This window comes from Xiphophorus couchianus, chromosome 12 (genome assembly GCF_001444195.1).
Source record: "Xiphophorus couchianus chromosome 12, X_couchianus-1.0, whole genome shotgun sequence".
NCBI lineage: Eukaryota > Metazoa > Chordata > Actinopteri > Cyprinodontiformes > Poeciliidae > Xiphophorus > Xiphophorus couchianus.
Genome location: NC_040239.1, coordinates 32179163 through 32194477, shown reverse-complemented (window position 1 = coordinate 32194477; position 15315 = coordinate 32179163). Strand labels below are relative to the sequence as shown.

Genomic DNA, 15315 nt, shown 5'->3' with positions numbered 1-15315 from the left:
AACTATGTGAAGCCAAGTTATTGACAAGGAGCCCCAGTGTTAGGTAAATTGTATATATTGTTATCAAATATTTGTTATTTCCTGTGCCTTTATAATGTTCTTGTCTTATATGCTTTTATTTGTTTCATCTTAGCATAAAGGAAGTTTCTGTGTTGTTGAATTACTTTGATTCCTTTCTCAGAAGGCCTCTCTGAGGAAGAGCAGAGAAACTGTTTTCAACAGGTTATCGCTCAGCAGAAACCTCTGCATCCTTGACCTGTTAGATATAAAACCATCGCTGTGAAGACGTACAACTTGCTCTGTGTTATCCTGTGTCTGGAACAGAATAATCTAGTGTGTAGATACCATGTGTTTTGTTAGTGACTAGCATTTGCGTTGCAATCATGTGACTGAAGTGTTTTCCCCGCCCCTTTGAGACACTCTCTGTAACAGGGATCCTAACAGCAATAAAAAGGGAGAACGGACACATATGTTTTCAGAACGGAAGAGATGTGTGACTGAAAACATCTCTGGCTGTTCTCCTCACGAGTACAAAAGAATCTAACTCTCTTGTCTTTCTTGTGTTTGTTAAATCTGTCTCAATAGGTGTTTAAACCTGACACCCAGCAAAGTTGTTTTGTTGGAAAACAATGTGTGAAGCAGATGACATTGTGATTAAGAGTACATTATCTGATCTAGTTAGACATGGATCATTTTGTGGACAAGCCACTATACACTGTGCTTGTACTCATGCTTTCTATGTTTTTGGGGGTGGGTATATTTATCAGATACCAAGGATCATAGATCCATTTGGACTGATCAAACTACTTTAAGAGGTGTTGTCTTTTGCTCAAGAGGAAAGATGTTTCAACAAGAAAGTACCCCAATCAAACCAGTAAGCAAGCAGTCTCTTGGTTAAGATCAACATAAGTGATTTTATTCAAGTTATGAAGTGACCAGCACAAACAGCAAACCTCGAACCAACAGAAATATGTGAGGTGGCATCAACATGCAGTTCCTGAGACCAAGAACTACAGATGAACAGTGGACTGAGATCCAATCATCCTGGGAATCTTTTTTCACAGGTGTCACAGGTTGGTTGTTTTTAACCATGCAACTAGTTTCCACGCAGATCTTTATATAACTACATTAGTTCAGTAATCCCCAATGATGTCAGAAACCAATGAAATCATGCAGAAAGCAACTGCAAGGGATTGCTGGTGGTTCTATAAACTTTTATTCAACAAATAAAATGTAGTGTGTGTTTTTGTAGGTCATTCTAGAACTTGCTAAAAACGAAACATATTTTTATCATGGTCCGATACACTAAAACCTAAAACTGAAAAAGGCTGTGCCTTGTATTTACTGAATGTAGCTATGTGTAAGAGAACCAGGTTTGTTATGGTTTATTGTTTTTATGTACTCTTTAGGACATTCATGTTGTTATATCTTACACAATGGGATTAGCCCGATGGCTGCACATGTTTGTCTCTACATTACCTGATTGACAGCATTTGATGTGTCCACTGATGGGCCTTTGGATATGGTTCTCTTTGGTTTGGGATAGACACCCTTGGTGGGCCTCTCCATCCCAGTGGAAGGTACTGATTTATTTCTGGGGTCATAACCTGGCCTGAACGATACAACGGCCACAGCTTCAAATCACATTACATTTTAGAAATTATTAGCAAAATATTCCAAAAGAATTTTAGGTTCCCACCATATCTAGACAGAAAATGCACATTGATCGTGTTAACAGGTATTTATTTAACCAACTGATGCAAGCTTTCAGAAAGAAACTGTGAGGTGTGGAACTTACAGCATCCCTCCATTGTTGATGGAGTTAGAGCTGACCACTTGACGGAATGACTCCGGGCTTTGCTGAGACTGAGGAGCACTGGGTGAGCCCTGCATGTGAGTCAGAGGCAGCAATGGCTTAAACAGAGCTTCGACCTTGCACTGTGGAGGAGAAATGGATGGCGACATGCTGAGGACATTCAGAAGCAGCAGGCAAAATATTCTTGGACCCAGGGAAAACAATATTCCCTTGTGTCACCTAAAGGTGGACACTAGGGGCAGAATTTTGTCTTCAGGGTCATGCATTCAGACATTGTGTGTGATAATTTGTGATTCCAGAAACAAACATGCATCTGTGGATGTGCAAGTTCAGTGCTTGTCTAGTTTCAACTATTCAATCTTGGTTTGTGCTTTAGAAATGTCAAATATTCTTTTGTAAAAACCCAATGAGCAACCTGTGGAAACACAAGTACTTTCTTTTCATGTCTCCAGTCATGCAGATCTTTGGTGGATCTGTGCATTTCCTATGCAAGGACAGGAGGGCACATGCACTCAGGTTTATATTGTAGCATCCAATGTGAGCGTGCTTGTGTGCATTTGTGTGTGCATGTGTGTGTTTGTGTGTGTGTAATCCGTGTAGAAGTTGTGCAGACATTTTACCTGGGGGTCAGAGTTGGCCATCTGCTGCAGCCTCCTCGCTCGACTCTGTTTCAAGTAGTCAAAGATCATCAGTGCCGCGTAAACCTTTCCTACCGTTAGCTCATTGGCTGAGGATGTGAGAAGACAGGAAATAACGTGAGAAGAAAGAAAAGAGGCAACTCTATAGATCTAGTGCTTCTCTTTTTGATCTTAGCACATTTAATTAAAGGTTCAGGAAAGAAAGTTTTTTTGTTACATTCATAGCAAGTTATTAAAACAGATTTTTCAGTAAGAATTCGTATTACAGCTAAACTAAAGTAAATGTATGAAATGAACATTGCTTATAAATAACAGGCAGCTACAGCAACATCCAGTACAGATTTATATAAGGTTTTGAGCAAATCAGAAGTACACCTTGTGAAAGGCGACTCACCAACTGTCATCAGTGACTGGTCTATTTTTAGGGAGAAATTGACTTGATTGAACTTATTTTCTTTAGATGTTATTCAGGTGGGACAAAATTAAAACAAATGAATTATCTGGAACAAATCGAAAATAAAAATATAATAATATTCTTGCAGATCTTAAGTTGTTAACAAATTGACAGGAAACATGAATCTTCCAAAAGAGCTGTGAGCACCTATTAAGCAATCACACATAAGAATTAGACTACCTTGAATACATTTAATGTAAAGGGCATTTTAATAATGATGTGGACTCTGATGAATCACTTCAAACCTTTCTGTGTTTAGCACAAATAGTAAATGACATGTACTTGTATATTGCTTTATCAGGTTCAGAGGACCCCAAAATTCTTTACACTGCACTCAGCCATTCACTAATTATAACACACACATTCAAACACTGATAGTGGCAAGCTACTGGTTAGTAGCCACACCTGCCCAGGGGCAGTCTATGTCTGACAGAGGTGAGGCTGCCATGCACTGATGCCACCGGCAGGTCACCCCTGTCAGGCAAGGCAGGTGAAACGTCTTGCTCATCTGTCTTTGTCGACAAAACGACAGATGGAGCAGGAACTGAATCACCACCCACTGTTTGCGTGACAAACCCCTACCACCATCACTATTACGGTGCAATTCAGATGAAAAACAGATTTCTTATAGGAAAATCTACAGAAAAAAACAGTAAATTACAGTATGCTTGTTGCATAAATGTGCTCAATCTTAAACTAATACTTGAAGAAAATTTTGATTCCTACTTCCCATCATGCATCCAGCTATCAATTGTCTATACCAGGGGTGGGCAACTCCAGGCCTCGAGAGCCGGTCTCCTGCAACTTTTAGATGTATCGCTAGTTCAACACACCTGAGTCAAATAATGAGGTCATTAGCAGGACTCTGGAGAACTTGACTGCACTTAGGAGGTGATTCAGCTATTGGATTCAAGTGTGTTGTACCAGGGAGACATCTAAGAGTTGCAGGACACTGGCCCTCGAGGACCAGGATTGCCCACCCCTGGTCTATACCGACTGATCTTTGCAGCATTGCTGGGAGGGGGCTGGTGTCCATCTACAGCAGTCATTTGGTGAGAAAGTGGCTCACATTGGTCAGGTCAGTAGCCCATCACAGGACAACACATTGGCACACAACACAAACGATCACATACACACACATTTGTCACACTATCTTTGTGGAGACTTTCTATTGACTTCCATGCATTTCTATAGCCTAACCCTTACCCTACCCCCAACCCTAACCATCACATATCTAACCCTAACCAAGACTCAATTCACCCCTAAGTCTTAAACCTAACCCTTAACCCAGAAACAGCATTTCCTCTTGTGGGGATCAGGCTTCAGTCCCCACAAGGAGCAGTGAGTCCCCACAACGTAATATGTGTCAGGAAAATAGTTCCCACATGGCACAAATACTCACACACACGCAAACCCACGAACAAGTTTGAGTTATCACTTGACCAAAAAGTCATGTTTTTGCTTTGTGGGAGGAAGCTGGAATAATCAGAGAGAATCTATGCATACACAGGGAGAACATACAGAAAGCCACCAGGCCGCATTAGAATAATGCTGCTAACTACTCCACCATGCATTATTACTCCACCCACCTTCTATCATTTATGGTGAATCTGATGAACCACAAACCAGGTTCTGCTGTTCTTGTTAGATTTTAGATAATGTATAGTGGATCATCAAAACCAGCACTCTGAAAGTAGAGTAACACTAAGCCAGATCTGTTGGTATCTTTTTAACTAAAAGATTAAACAATATCATCTTCACTTAAACTATCAACTTATCCTCTACACTGAGTCCCAACCTGACAACTCAATGAGCCTTTTCTCATTAAGATCACTCCCAGGTGCCTGATAAACTTTTACCTAAAATCTTGTTTCCAATTCAGAAGTTCTAATCATTTATACCTCTACCTAATCTGTCCTGGATTTTTTAAAAAATGTGTGAACAAGTGTTTAAACTAGATACTGAGGAGAGCTAGTTTACGGGTTAAAGGCAATAATTAAATTAAATTGCTTGGTATAAACAATCACCATTGCTTCTTTGAAATGAAGCTTTCCTATATTGCTGGAGTATATCTATGTTCCCTCTTGAAAGATGTGCAGACCATATTTAATCTTAGCCAGCAGTGAAGGCAACACATTCATTATTACATACATATTTTAAGTGTTTTTATGCAGTACTGCATAAAAACATCAGAGTCAATATCCAATTGCTTTGTCATTTCTGCATAATTGTGCACATGAACAAGAGTATGCATTCTCTCACATTGTGACAAAATAGATAAAATGGTTATTTACAGGTCAAAGCTGAACTTGATAATTAAAAATGAAGCAGGAATTTACGTTTGTGTGGCGTCACCAACAAATCCATGGTCTTCTGAGAGAGGCTTGGCCAAACTGTGGATATTTCTTTCTTTAACTCAGCATCCATTAAACGCTGCAGCACCATACCTGGAAATCAACAATAAATATATAATTCAACCTTCTAAATGAACAGAGGACAGGAGAATAAAATAACAAAAATATTCCATTACGAGCAAATGAGACACTATTATAGGCAAGGAACTACTAAAACACCTAGTTCACCAGGCTTTAAGGACATGTAATATCTGGGGATGCTCCAATCAGGTTTTTTTGCTGCCAATTCCGATTCTGATCAACCATAAATGCCAATCACCAATCATTGCCTTTCACCTGGGTTAGCTGTTAATTTTTCGCTTTAGGTATAAATGATTCTATGTGATCTGGCAAAATGGAACAATGATCTGGCAATAAACTCACCTATTTTAGACATAAAATATGCAAAACACTTGCAGGCACAATACAGCAGCTACTCAGTCAAAAGGACAACTGAAAAACCTGCAATCAGTAAAACAATATTTAACAGTAAGACTCTCTGTACCCTAATTATACATGGGTCAAATAAATCTCATAACACTGCCTGTATCAAATAATGTCAAGCAAAAAACAAAATATTAATTCAAAGTTAAATGCAGATTGCATCAAAATAAACAATTCTGAGTTACTGAATCAAAACTTCCTGAGAGCATGACAAACTGATCTATGCTGATTCTGATTGTCTGTTTCTGACTGAGTTGAGAAATTCTGCAGAATGCCAGGAGGCAGAGAAGATCGATTTCCCCCCCTAGAGATTATCTGTCTTATGTTAGAACATAGCAAAGTTTTATGGGTTTTTTTTTTAAGTTACATGCTGCAGTTTTAAGCAGATGTTCGGTGTGAGAGTTCACTGTGAAATATTACTACCGGTACCACATAGCGGCGGTTCAACAAGAGCAGAACCAGCGTCTTACACCTCTAGCTCGTTGACTTAAATTATTTTTCAGGATATTTATTTAGCTTTCTGGCCATCATGCTCATCCAGGTGAGTGTTTGTAGTTATTATCTGCTTTACCTGCTGTCTGATCGCTCTGGACCTCTTTTTTCTGCAGTGAGCCTCGATATAGTCAAACTTCGTCAATTGATTGCTTTTTTAAATGTCATACTAGATTCATTGTGTCGATGCATTTTGATGTGCTGTACCCCCGAGGTAATTTTCCACCGCAACAAACAAACTTCCCCATTCACTCTCAGAGCGTTTAAGGTGGTTTAAATTGATCAGCCACCGATTGGTGGCTAATCGATCGGCATGCCTCTCTGAAGTAGTACCTATCGGTAAGACCTTGTTTTTAGCCAGTAGCCTTCTGATTTTTAGTCTATTTGCCAATTCTTGTTTTGGCTGATTTGCATTTTTTCTTATGACTATAACACAGAAAGGAAAAAACCTAGCTTGATAAGTTTTAAGTCTAACTGAAAGAAAAAGAAAACACAAGACTGTTAATCTGAATAGACTGAAGAAATAACATTAAAGTACATGAAATTGCAAGTCGTTTCTATGTATTTAAAATAGTGGGGACATACTTTTGATCGATTTAATGAGTGGAGAAATAAAAAATCTGACACTTTTTTATCTGGCCTGTTGATCACCAATCAAAGATGATAGATGCTCTCTGTTCTAAACTGATCAGTTTAAATCATTTGTCAATATTTAACTCAATAAAATCTTCAAAGATCACATGTAGCTTGATTTAATGAATAGTTTTTAGAGATTTGCAGGAAGTGCATGATGCATTAGCATTCTCCACCATTTAAACATTGCCAATTAGATTTTATTTTAGAAAATTTCAATATTACCATCTTATTATATCTCTTTACTACATGGTTTTAAGGCAGTGGTTTAGTGCCTTTTGTAGCTCATTTGATATAATACCTTTTTGTTTGTGGCACTTTTTGTATAGATGTTTGAGTTTATCTGACCTGAGGCCAACTTGATCTCCAGCGCAGTGCGAATCAGGCCCATCAGAGTGGAGGTAAAGTGAACTGTGTTGTCATCAGCGATGGGCATGTTCATTTTGACAAGACGCTGTGCAGAGAATCAGGTGACAGAAGTAACATTATGACGTGCTAAAACTTCCACATCAAAATATCCAATCCATTCAGAGAAATCAATCTGTGTGCTACTGTAACAGTCTTTATTATTTATCGACCGATTTTGTTACTATTGCTTTCTTTTTTTTTGTAATTATACAATTTCACCTAGATTCAATTTAGCACACAAAAAGTCTTCTCCATGTAAATGTAAAGACAAACTAGACATTCACATTCATTGCTATTGGCTACATTATGCACTATTTTGCAAGTCGAAGTGCACTGGTGCAAGACCGACATTGACCAAAAAAAAGGTGAGAGAAGGCATGTAACGCATAACCATGAAGGTGCCTGGACAGTTGCAGGAGCTCGACTCTGTGCTTACCACCCTAGCAATCAACAACTTAGGAGTTGAAGAGACTGAACATGCTGCAGATGTAAAGTGGCAGCTACCAGTAAACAGTGTCCATTCCACCAAGCTGGGTCAGCCTTAGCAGAGAGATTCAGAGGTAGTTTTATACGACACTAGTGGCATCACTAGATGCAGAAAACAGACATTATTGTTGTAAGAGTTGAGCTCCCCTGAACACAAAAAGCATTCATCTACATGTTCTAACAGTGGCAGAGAGAAGAAGAAGACCAGAGAATGAGGCGGGAATGAGGAGCTGAGGGTCCGATGCGCACGCACGCACACGCCTGCACACACGCACACACATGATCAGAAGATCACCAAGCACAGAGAAGATTTCAAAGAATAGGAGTTACAGAATGCAAATATGACACGTTTGAATACAAATTTGCTGTGAAGGGTGTCAGGTACCTCAGTTATGCTCTTGTGATGTCCATAAAGATGTTATCAGATTATTTATTTAAACTCAAAGCTACACAATGTAGCCAATATTTTTTTCTGATTTAGAATACAGTTGAAAATATCAACCATGTTCATGCCCATTACACAGGCACGCTAAAAGGATAATGGGAAAATAATGAAATGAAAGTTTAGAAAACAAAGTAGTATTCAACCTTTTTAATAAAACATAGATCAGGAAGAGCTTATTTTTTTAGGTAGATGGAGGAGAACACATGTACAAATGGGCAAAGGCTGCTTTCTTGACTTTTACAGTCAGAAGTCAAAAAATTATTAATAATAAGCAGTTAGTGGCAAGTATTAATGCAGAAATTTAACAAAAGTTAGAACTTGGAGTCAGCACAAATTCAACCTGAATTTTTTAATTGTTCAAAAATAATAATAGTGTGAAACAATATGTGAGATGAAGATCAAACAACAGAGACCAATGTCACACTAGGTACCTCTATCCCAACAGAAACAATAGCATAGCTTACTTAAATTGGTGGCTGTTGCTGCAGTGAGCAGGGGGAAAAAAGCAAAACAGAATCAATAAATTATAAGTTGGCACACTGAGGGACAGCCTGATAAGTCAGTTCCTACTTTCGTCTGACTCCTTAAACTTTTAGACTACTGTACAGCACATCCATTTTAAACTTTTTCATGGGCAGCCATGAAAAAGGTTCTGATTTCTTAATCTAGTTTCCAGCTCTGCATGAAAGACAGTGTGTTCCCTGTATACTAAAGAAAACGATTCAGGGAGAAGAGACAGCTCCTTTATCCCATCTATGCTCAGGCAAAATGTATGACTACTCCTCAATAAATTAGACAGGGAGGAAGCACTCACCCAGCAATACAGGAAAAAAACAGGACTATATCCTATATGCCTAACTGTGAAAACTCAAGAAAAAATATGCCTCACATTAAAAGCTGGATTTAATATTCCCTGAGAATATTCTTGTAAATAAAGACCACTAGGATAACCCTGCCTTAGCGTATGTATATTGGGTTCAAATCCAGATTACACCATCAACACAAACCATGTGAAGGAAAACCATTTGATCAGCAAATGATGACATCGCCATCCTCCTTTACTGAGAAATTACTGTTTTTAGAGCCATAATGGGAGGTGTTGGGTGTTTAACAGCCAGCCTCTTTCCTGCTGGTCAGGTAGCACACATCTTCCAGAGTCCAGATACTGCAAAGGACCTTAGAGCACCAGCTCATCAAATCAATATTTCTAGACATTTTACATCATATCTCAGCAACAGTACAATACGCAGAATGAGACACTTCTAGATCATCAGTCTTTGTTTGGGAAAATATCAAAACTATCTACACTATGCGACCAAACTCCCTGGCATGTAGAGACATGACATTATTTGGTTTAACTCTTGTAAACAGCTGTTAAAAAGGATCCAGAACTACTTGAATATGTTGAACTAAATACGTTGCAATTTTCCTATTACTTAAAAAATAGCTGTTGTGATATGACAAACTCACAATTACTTCAAAAATGTACATATTTTGTTATATTTTTCACCCATAGAGGTCGCCATTTTTTCACAGATAGGTTGATGACGCACAACGGTCCATTTTGTACTGGAACCTACAGAGTAAACACAGGAAGGCTAACTTTACCTGAGTAGTTGTTTATCATATTGAGTTTGACTGGTGTAATTTTAGATAATGCCACACTCTGTCACTATCGGCTGTAATTTAAAAAAAAATTAAAATAAAAATTGAGGCGAATCTGGGTAATTTCCCACATGAAAGAAAGAAGAGAGCAGTGTGAGAACAGGTGTTCTGTCAGATAGCCATGCGTTGTCAGATCGTCATACGCTTAGCTCAGACATGTATACGTTGTCATTACCATATGATTTTATTTAATCAGCAACATAGAATCATGACGTAGATCATCATACACTTTGTTATTAACAGTTATATGGCATCCTGACTTAGCGGTTAAGTAGGTTAATGAGTTTTACACGGGCCTGTGTTGTAATTGACTGCAGCTGCAGCCAGACCTGCTTTAAATACACTTTGAAACCATGACAACGCATGTATATTTATCTAGTTATCATATTATGTCATATTATAAACAATTTAATGACTTATTTTCGTTATAACTTGTTGCGTATGCTGAACTGACAACTCCACTGACGGTCGGACTTCTTAATGCGCATGCGCGGGCATGTGTACTGACTGCATGTGTGCTATCCTGACAGCGTATGGCTATCTGACAGAACATACGTATACTGCCTGCGGTACTGAAGTCACCCATGGAGGTCCGGTGTCGCTGATACCATCACACCGGACTCCAAACAGCACAGCTGTTGCTGAACTGGACACAGCTCTACACGGACGCTGGGAGAAACGTCAAAGACAAACAGCGCTAACGGAGCTATACTAGAAATACCTACTGTAAATAAAGATGCATTCAGGTTCTGATACAGTCTGTGTATGCTAACTTGGGGTTCCTTCGACTAAATGTAATATCCATGTAGAAACCTAATTTAAGTTAGCAGTGTATTATCAATAGAAAGAAATAAAAAACAAAAGGAGCAAAAAAATGGAAGGGAATGAGTAGAAAGACAGAACCACAAAGAGTGTAAAAGAGCCCAGACAAACAGCATATCTGCACACACACACATACACACGCAGCCTATACTGAACATACACATGTGGTACACAAACAAAACCTACAGTAGTCCATCTAAATACAATATTCACCTAATGGAGCAAATTTTTACCATAAACATTACAAATAACTGGAATTCGCTTAGTTAAACCACTACTGAACAACATCAGCTCACACAGGCAGCTAGCTGAACAAAACAGTAAAGACAGGGAACATAAGACTGGAGCTTACACCAAAAAGGTATTAGCACAGTAGCAAAACAAAGAACAAACAAGGAGCACTGCAGAGCACGTCACTGGGAGAAACGCTGCTTTTGCACAGGGAAGAACGTGGAAAGAGAGTAGGGTCTACCTTGTAGGCGACTCTTGGTGGACATTTCTTTCCCAAACCTAAGGGTGGGGGCATGTGTAGCAGCATCTGATACATATCGGAGTACTTGATACGGCCACTTCACAGGGTTGGGGGAAAAAAATAACAGAATGCAAACAGAGAAGGATCGGGAAGAAAAATCAACAGGAGAACAATGGAGAGGAGAAACAGAAATCTGTTGTCAATAGATTTCCTTAAGTGAGATGTAGGGTGGATGCCATCCTTGGCCACTGTGTTGGGGCACAGGGATGCATCACTGTAGAACTCAGGGTTCCTGAGAGGAAACATGGAATGGCAAAGAGTGAGTCTGGTCAGAGAAGGATCAGGGAGGAGAGAAGAGGGATGAATGGGTCAACCCAACACGCAGGATGCTGATGGGTTGGAAGAGAAATGACAGCATTGTAATGAGAATGTCTGCTCTGGCATGCTTGCAGACATTCCACTGGTACTTCAATCAGGGTGCATGGAGACAAAGGTTTCAGTGCCAGCGTGACTTGTTCTGTTTCTAATGTTCTTTTCATCATGGATATGGTTTCCTAAAACACCTCAATAAAGCTTCTTCAAAAGGTCTCTGATTTGAAAAGAGTTGATTGATTTCACCGATGAAGACTTTCAGGATTTACCTATCTGGCATGGTTAAAAAGAAAACAATTCTAATACATAAAAGTTTACAGACAAGAAAGCTGGCAGGCGGCTTGTTGAGACAATGCCACAACTATGAAAGCTTTGTTTCCTCTTCGGCATCATCAACCAAAGCCAGACAGTTTGAAGAGGTGAGTGCTAGTGTAAAGGTGATTTCATTGGTGCACAGCCATTCAATTAAAAGTCTCTTGGCATAGAGGTACACAAAGCACCCTAGTGATGAAAATGTCCGGTATTTGCAAACCTTGTATGCTACCCTATTAGGGCAGTTCTTCCCTAAGCCAAGGGGGGGTGAGATAATGCGCAACAAATTGTACATATCCATATAGGAAATCCGTCCGCTGCGGAAAAGAACAAGCACATACATAACGTTCAGGATACCTTCAGTGGGCTCATTGCATACAATGAGGAACGAGGACTGAGAATGGAGCTTCAATAGACCCCAATGCCACCAATAGAGATGAGAAATGAGATTAGGGTGATTCTCTCCACTTATACTGTGAAAACTATGTGCTGCATATCAGAAGAAGTCAATAACATACCAAGCAGCTGGGTCATACTCGGCCCAAACTCGAATGAATTCATCAAGATGATGCGGCCCCAGGATGGAGGAGTCTCTGGTGAGGTACTCAAAGTTATCCATTATGACAGCCACAAAGAGATTCAGCATCTGGAACACACACAGCACTGCTCAAAACACTTCTGGTTGCAGTAATTTCAAAACTACTGCCATGAATGTTTATTAGAAGCAAATTCTTGTTAGACTTTAAGGACTTAAATCCTCACAGCAACAAATTTTGTGGTTGGAGTATTTAGTATTGAGTAGGTCACTAATGTCACATCTTGTAATAGAACTTCACCAGAATGTGTACTATCATAAAGAAAATCACTTTGACATATGCTAAAGATCACAAAAATGTACAGAATATATAGATTTGAAATGTTAATTGGTTAGTAGGAGGAAGAGGAAGATGAAGAGGAGGAGTCAAACAGGATCAGAGTAGATGGACATTTTCAATCTAGAGCAAAAGACTTTAAACTCTGAAAACTACCTGTAAAGCTTATTCAAGATACATGGTTACGCTTATGACATATATTTATTTGCATTTAATTTAAATTACTTTAAATTATTTTATGCTCTTAAATAATATGTTATTTGTTGCAAAACTGAACAAGGTCAGTTTTTCATCTTTTAACTCCCTTAGACTCTAAATATTAAATAACACAAATCTGAAAAATAAATCTAAAGTAATAAACACTAAAATAAAACAAAAGACAAAAATAAAACTACCAATAGTATCATCTGTAGAAGTTCAAATGAACTGTTTGATAAAGTGATGACAGTTAGATGCTGACCAGGAAGGAGCAGAGGAAGATGAAGGAGACAAAGTAGAAGTAGGCAAAATCACTGCCACAGTCTTTCCCACTGGTCCCTGAGAGCTCATCACAGGGTCGATGACTCAGACACGACAACATGATCTCATGCCAGGCTTCTCCAGTTGCACTTCTGATGTTCAGAAAAAGAAAAGATGGGGAGACAAAGATTAACCAACATCATAACATTCACCTCTGAGTTGTCTGATTGCTTCCTGGAAGAACAGTTCAGTTGACAAATTATGTTTCTTTTTTTCATTATAATTTTATTTTCTCTGTAATGGTACATTTTATTTCAACTAAGTGTCAAAACAAGAAATGCATATTCCAAAGACTAAAGAAAAATTAATGCTGGACTTTTTTTCTATCTCAAAGGATAATTATTCTAATCTTATATTGCACTGAGATGACTTGCTAAAACATATGAACTCATACTTTTCAATTACTCTGCCCAGTCAATCACATTAAATTGATTATTAAATTGGCATTAAATTGGCCTAAGATAATAAAGTAAAAAACATCACAGCAATAACCCAATAATATTGTTACTTCATTTCATACCATGTTTGGCAGCATTGTAAATGCATGAAGTAACTCCGACAGCAAGACGATTTGAGCTACCTGATCAATTCAGCAGTGTTTATTTGACCACTTGTGTGTAATGTAATCATGGACCACATACAGAGCATTAAGCTTCCATCCCTAGACGGTCAGGTGATCATTAAACAAAAAAATGAATCGGTAATGTCATTATAAAGGTTATTCCATAATGCACATAGAACTCTGTGCATTCCATACTCTCCAATAAACATGCACAATACAACAAGAGGGAGTTTAAAAAAGAGACACACTGATGTGAAAGCACTTAAGGTTTGAGGATTTATAACTACTTGAATGCAAGTCCCTTTCAAATAATTCAAATAAATAATATTTCAAATAAAGCTTGTTGTGTTCAGCATAAGGAGACCTTCACAACAAAGTAGGTTCTGGCTTTCTATTTGTTCCTGTTGAGAACGCATAATAGAGAAATATTCACATGTGGATGAGTTTCTGTGTTAATCTTTGAAAAAAGGAGGCTGACCTCAAAATAATCAACAAGATCAACCTAGTTTCATTGAATAATCATAATTGTTGTTTTGAACTTTCTATAAATCCCATATTTGTCCATAACCTTGTAAAATTCCTCAACTTTATTCAACAACTTTCTGTTTCTTCTCATTAACCATTTAACAATAGTTAAGTTTATGATATCTCCATGAAATCTGCTAACTATTAATTTAGGCCTAAATTACTTTTTATAGTATTACAAACTATGTACAGTCTAAAAGTGTGTAACTAGCATTGGTGAAGCCAGCAACGACAGTGACATGAACCCTTAATGATCAGAGCAGTGATCTAGAGAAAGTCATGATCAGCCCACAGTTTTAACATTTGTGTTTCATCCATCTGTCTAGAAGACAAGATCTGTATCATAGATCTGTAAGAAGATAACTAATAAGGCTGCTTTCTACCTGAACAGCAGCATAAGAGCCTGGAGAAAAGTGCGGAAGTTGTTATGATGGTTGATAGCTGTGTCTTCATTCAGCTCAATGTTCCCAAACACCTGCAGCAGAGACACTCAAGAATGTATTAACAATATCATGCTTGAAAAAGCCAGACGTCAACAATTCACTCAGAATAACTTCAAGAAAATAATTATCTTCATCGATCGCTGCAAAGCAGCTACACGAACCTGCATCCCAATGATGGCATAAATGAAGAACAGCATGGCAATAAGCAGGCACACATATGGCAGGGCCTAAAGGTAGAACACACAGTTATTCATGTCCCCTCTGAATTATCCCATCTTGATTTGTCTTAGCAAGAAGTTGTTTATGACTTTGTGACATCAGGAAGTAGTTTGCAAGGTACAATGTGGACAAAGTCTGACCATCTTATGCTATGTGGAAGCACCTTGAAAGACTGGACAAAGGTCCAGAGCAGGATGCGGATGGTGTAGCCCTGCCTCAGCAACTTGATGAGTCGAGCTGCTCTGAAGAGCCTCAGGAAGCTCAAATTCAATAGTCTGTCCTGTAATACACAAAAGCACATCCAATGTATTTAATTTTATAAA

General features: G+C 38.5%; 1 protein-coding gene across 21 annotated transcripts in view; it reads right to left on the bottom strand.

The window, feature by feature from the left end:
- Nucleotides 1-15315, bottom strand: part of cacna1ba (calcium channel, voltage-dependent, N type, alpha 1B subunit, a) — an 82204-nt gene that overhangs the window by 11669 nt on the left and 55220 nt on the right. For 10 of the 21 annotated variants that reach the window (XM_028034846.1, XM_028034849.1, XM_028034852.1 and 7 more), the window contains 11 exons: nt 15156-15272; nt 14935-15000; nt 14714-14805; nt 13185-13335; nt 12371-12498; nt 12073-12169; nt 7219-7324; nt 5248-5355; nt 2437-2543; nt 1799-1938; nt 1480-1612 (listed from right to left, as the gene is read on the bottom strand). In XM_028034846.1, the coding sequence (XP_027890647.1) occupies nt 1480-1612; nt 1799-1938; nt 2437-2543; nt 5248-5355; nt 7219-7324; nt 12073-12169; nt 12371-12498; nt 13185-13335; nt 14714-14805; nt 14935-15000; nt 15156-15272 (1245 nt within the window). Of the gene's footprint in view, nt 1-1479; nt 1613-1798; nt 1939-2436; nt 2544-5247; nt 5356-7218; nt 7325-8673; nt 8692-11168; nt 11266-12072; nt 12170-12370; nt 12499-13184; nt 13336-14713; nt 14806-14934; nt 15001-15155; nt 15273-15315 lie in introns of those variants that run through there. The other 11 variants (XM_028034847.1, XM_028034850.1, XM_028034853.1 and 8 more) reach the window with 4 other exon arrangements.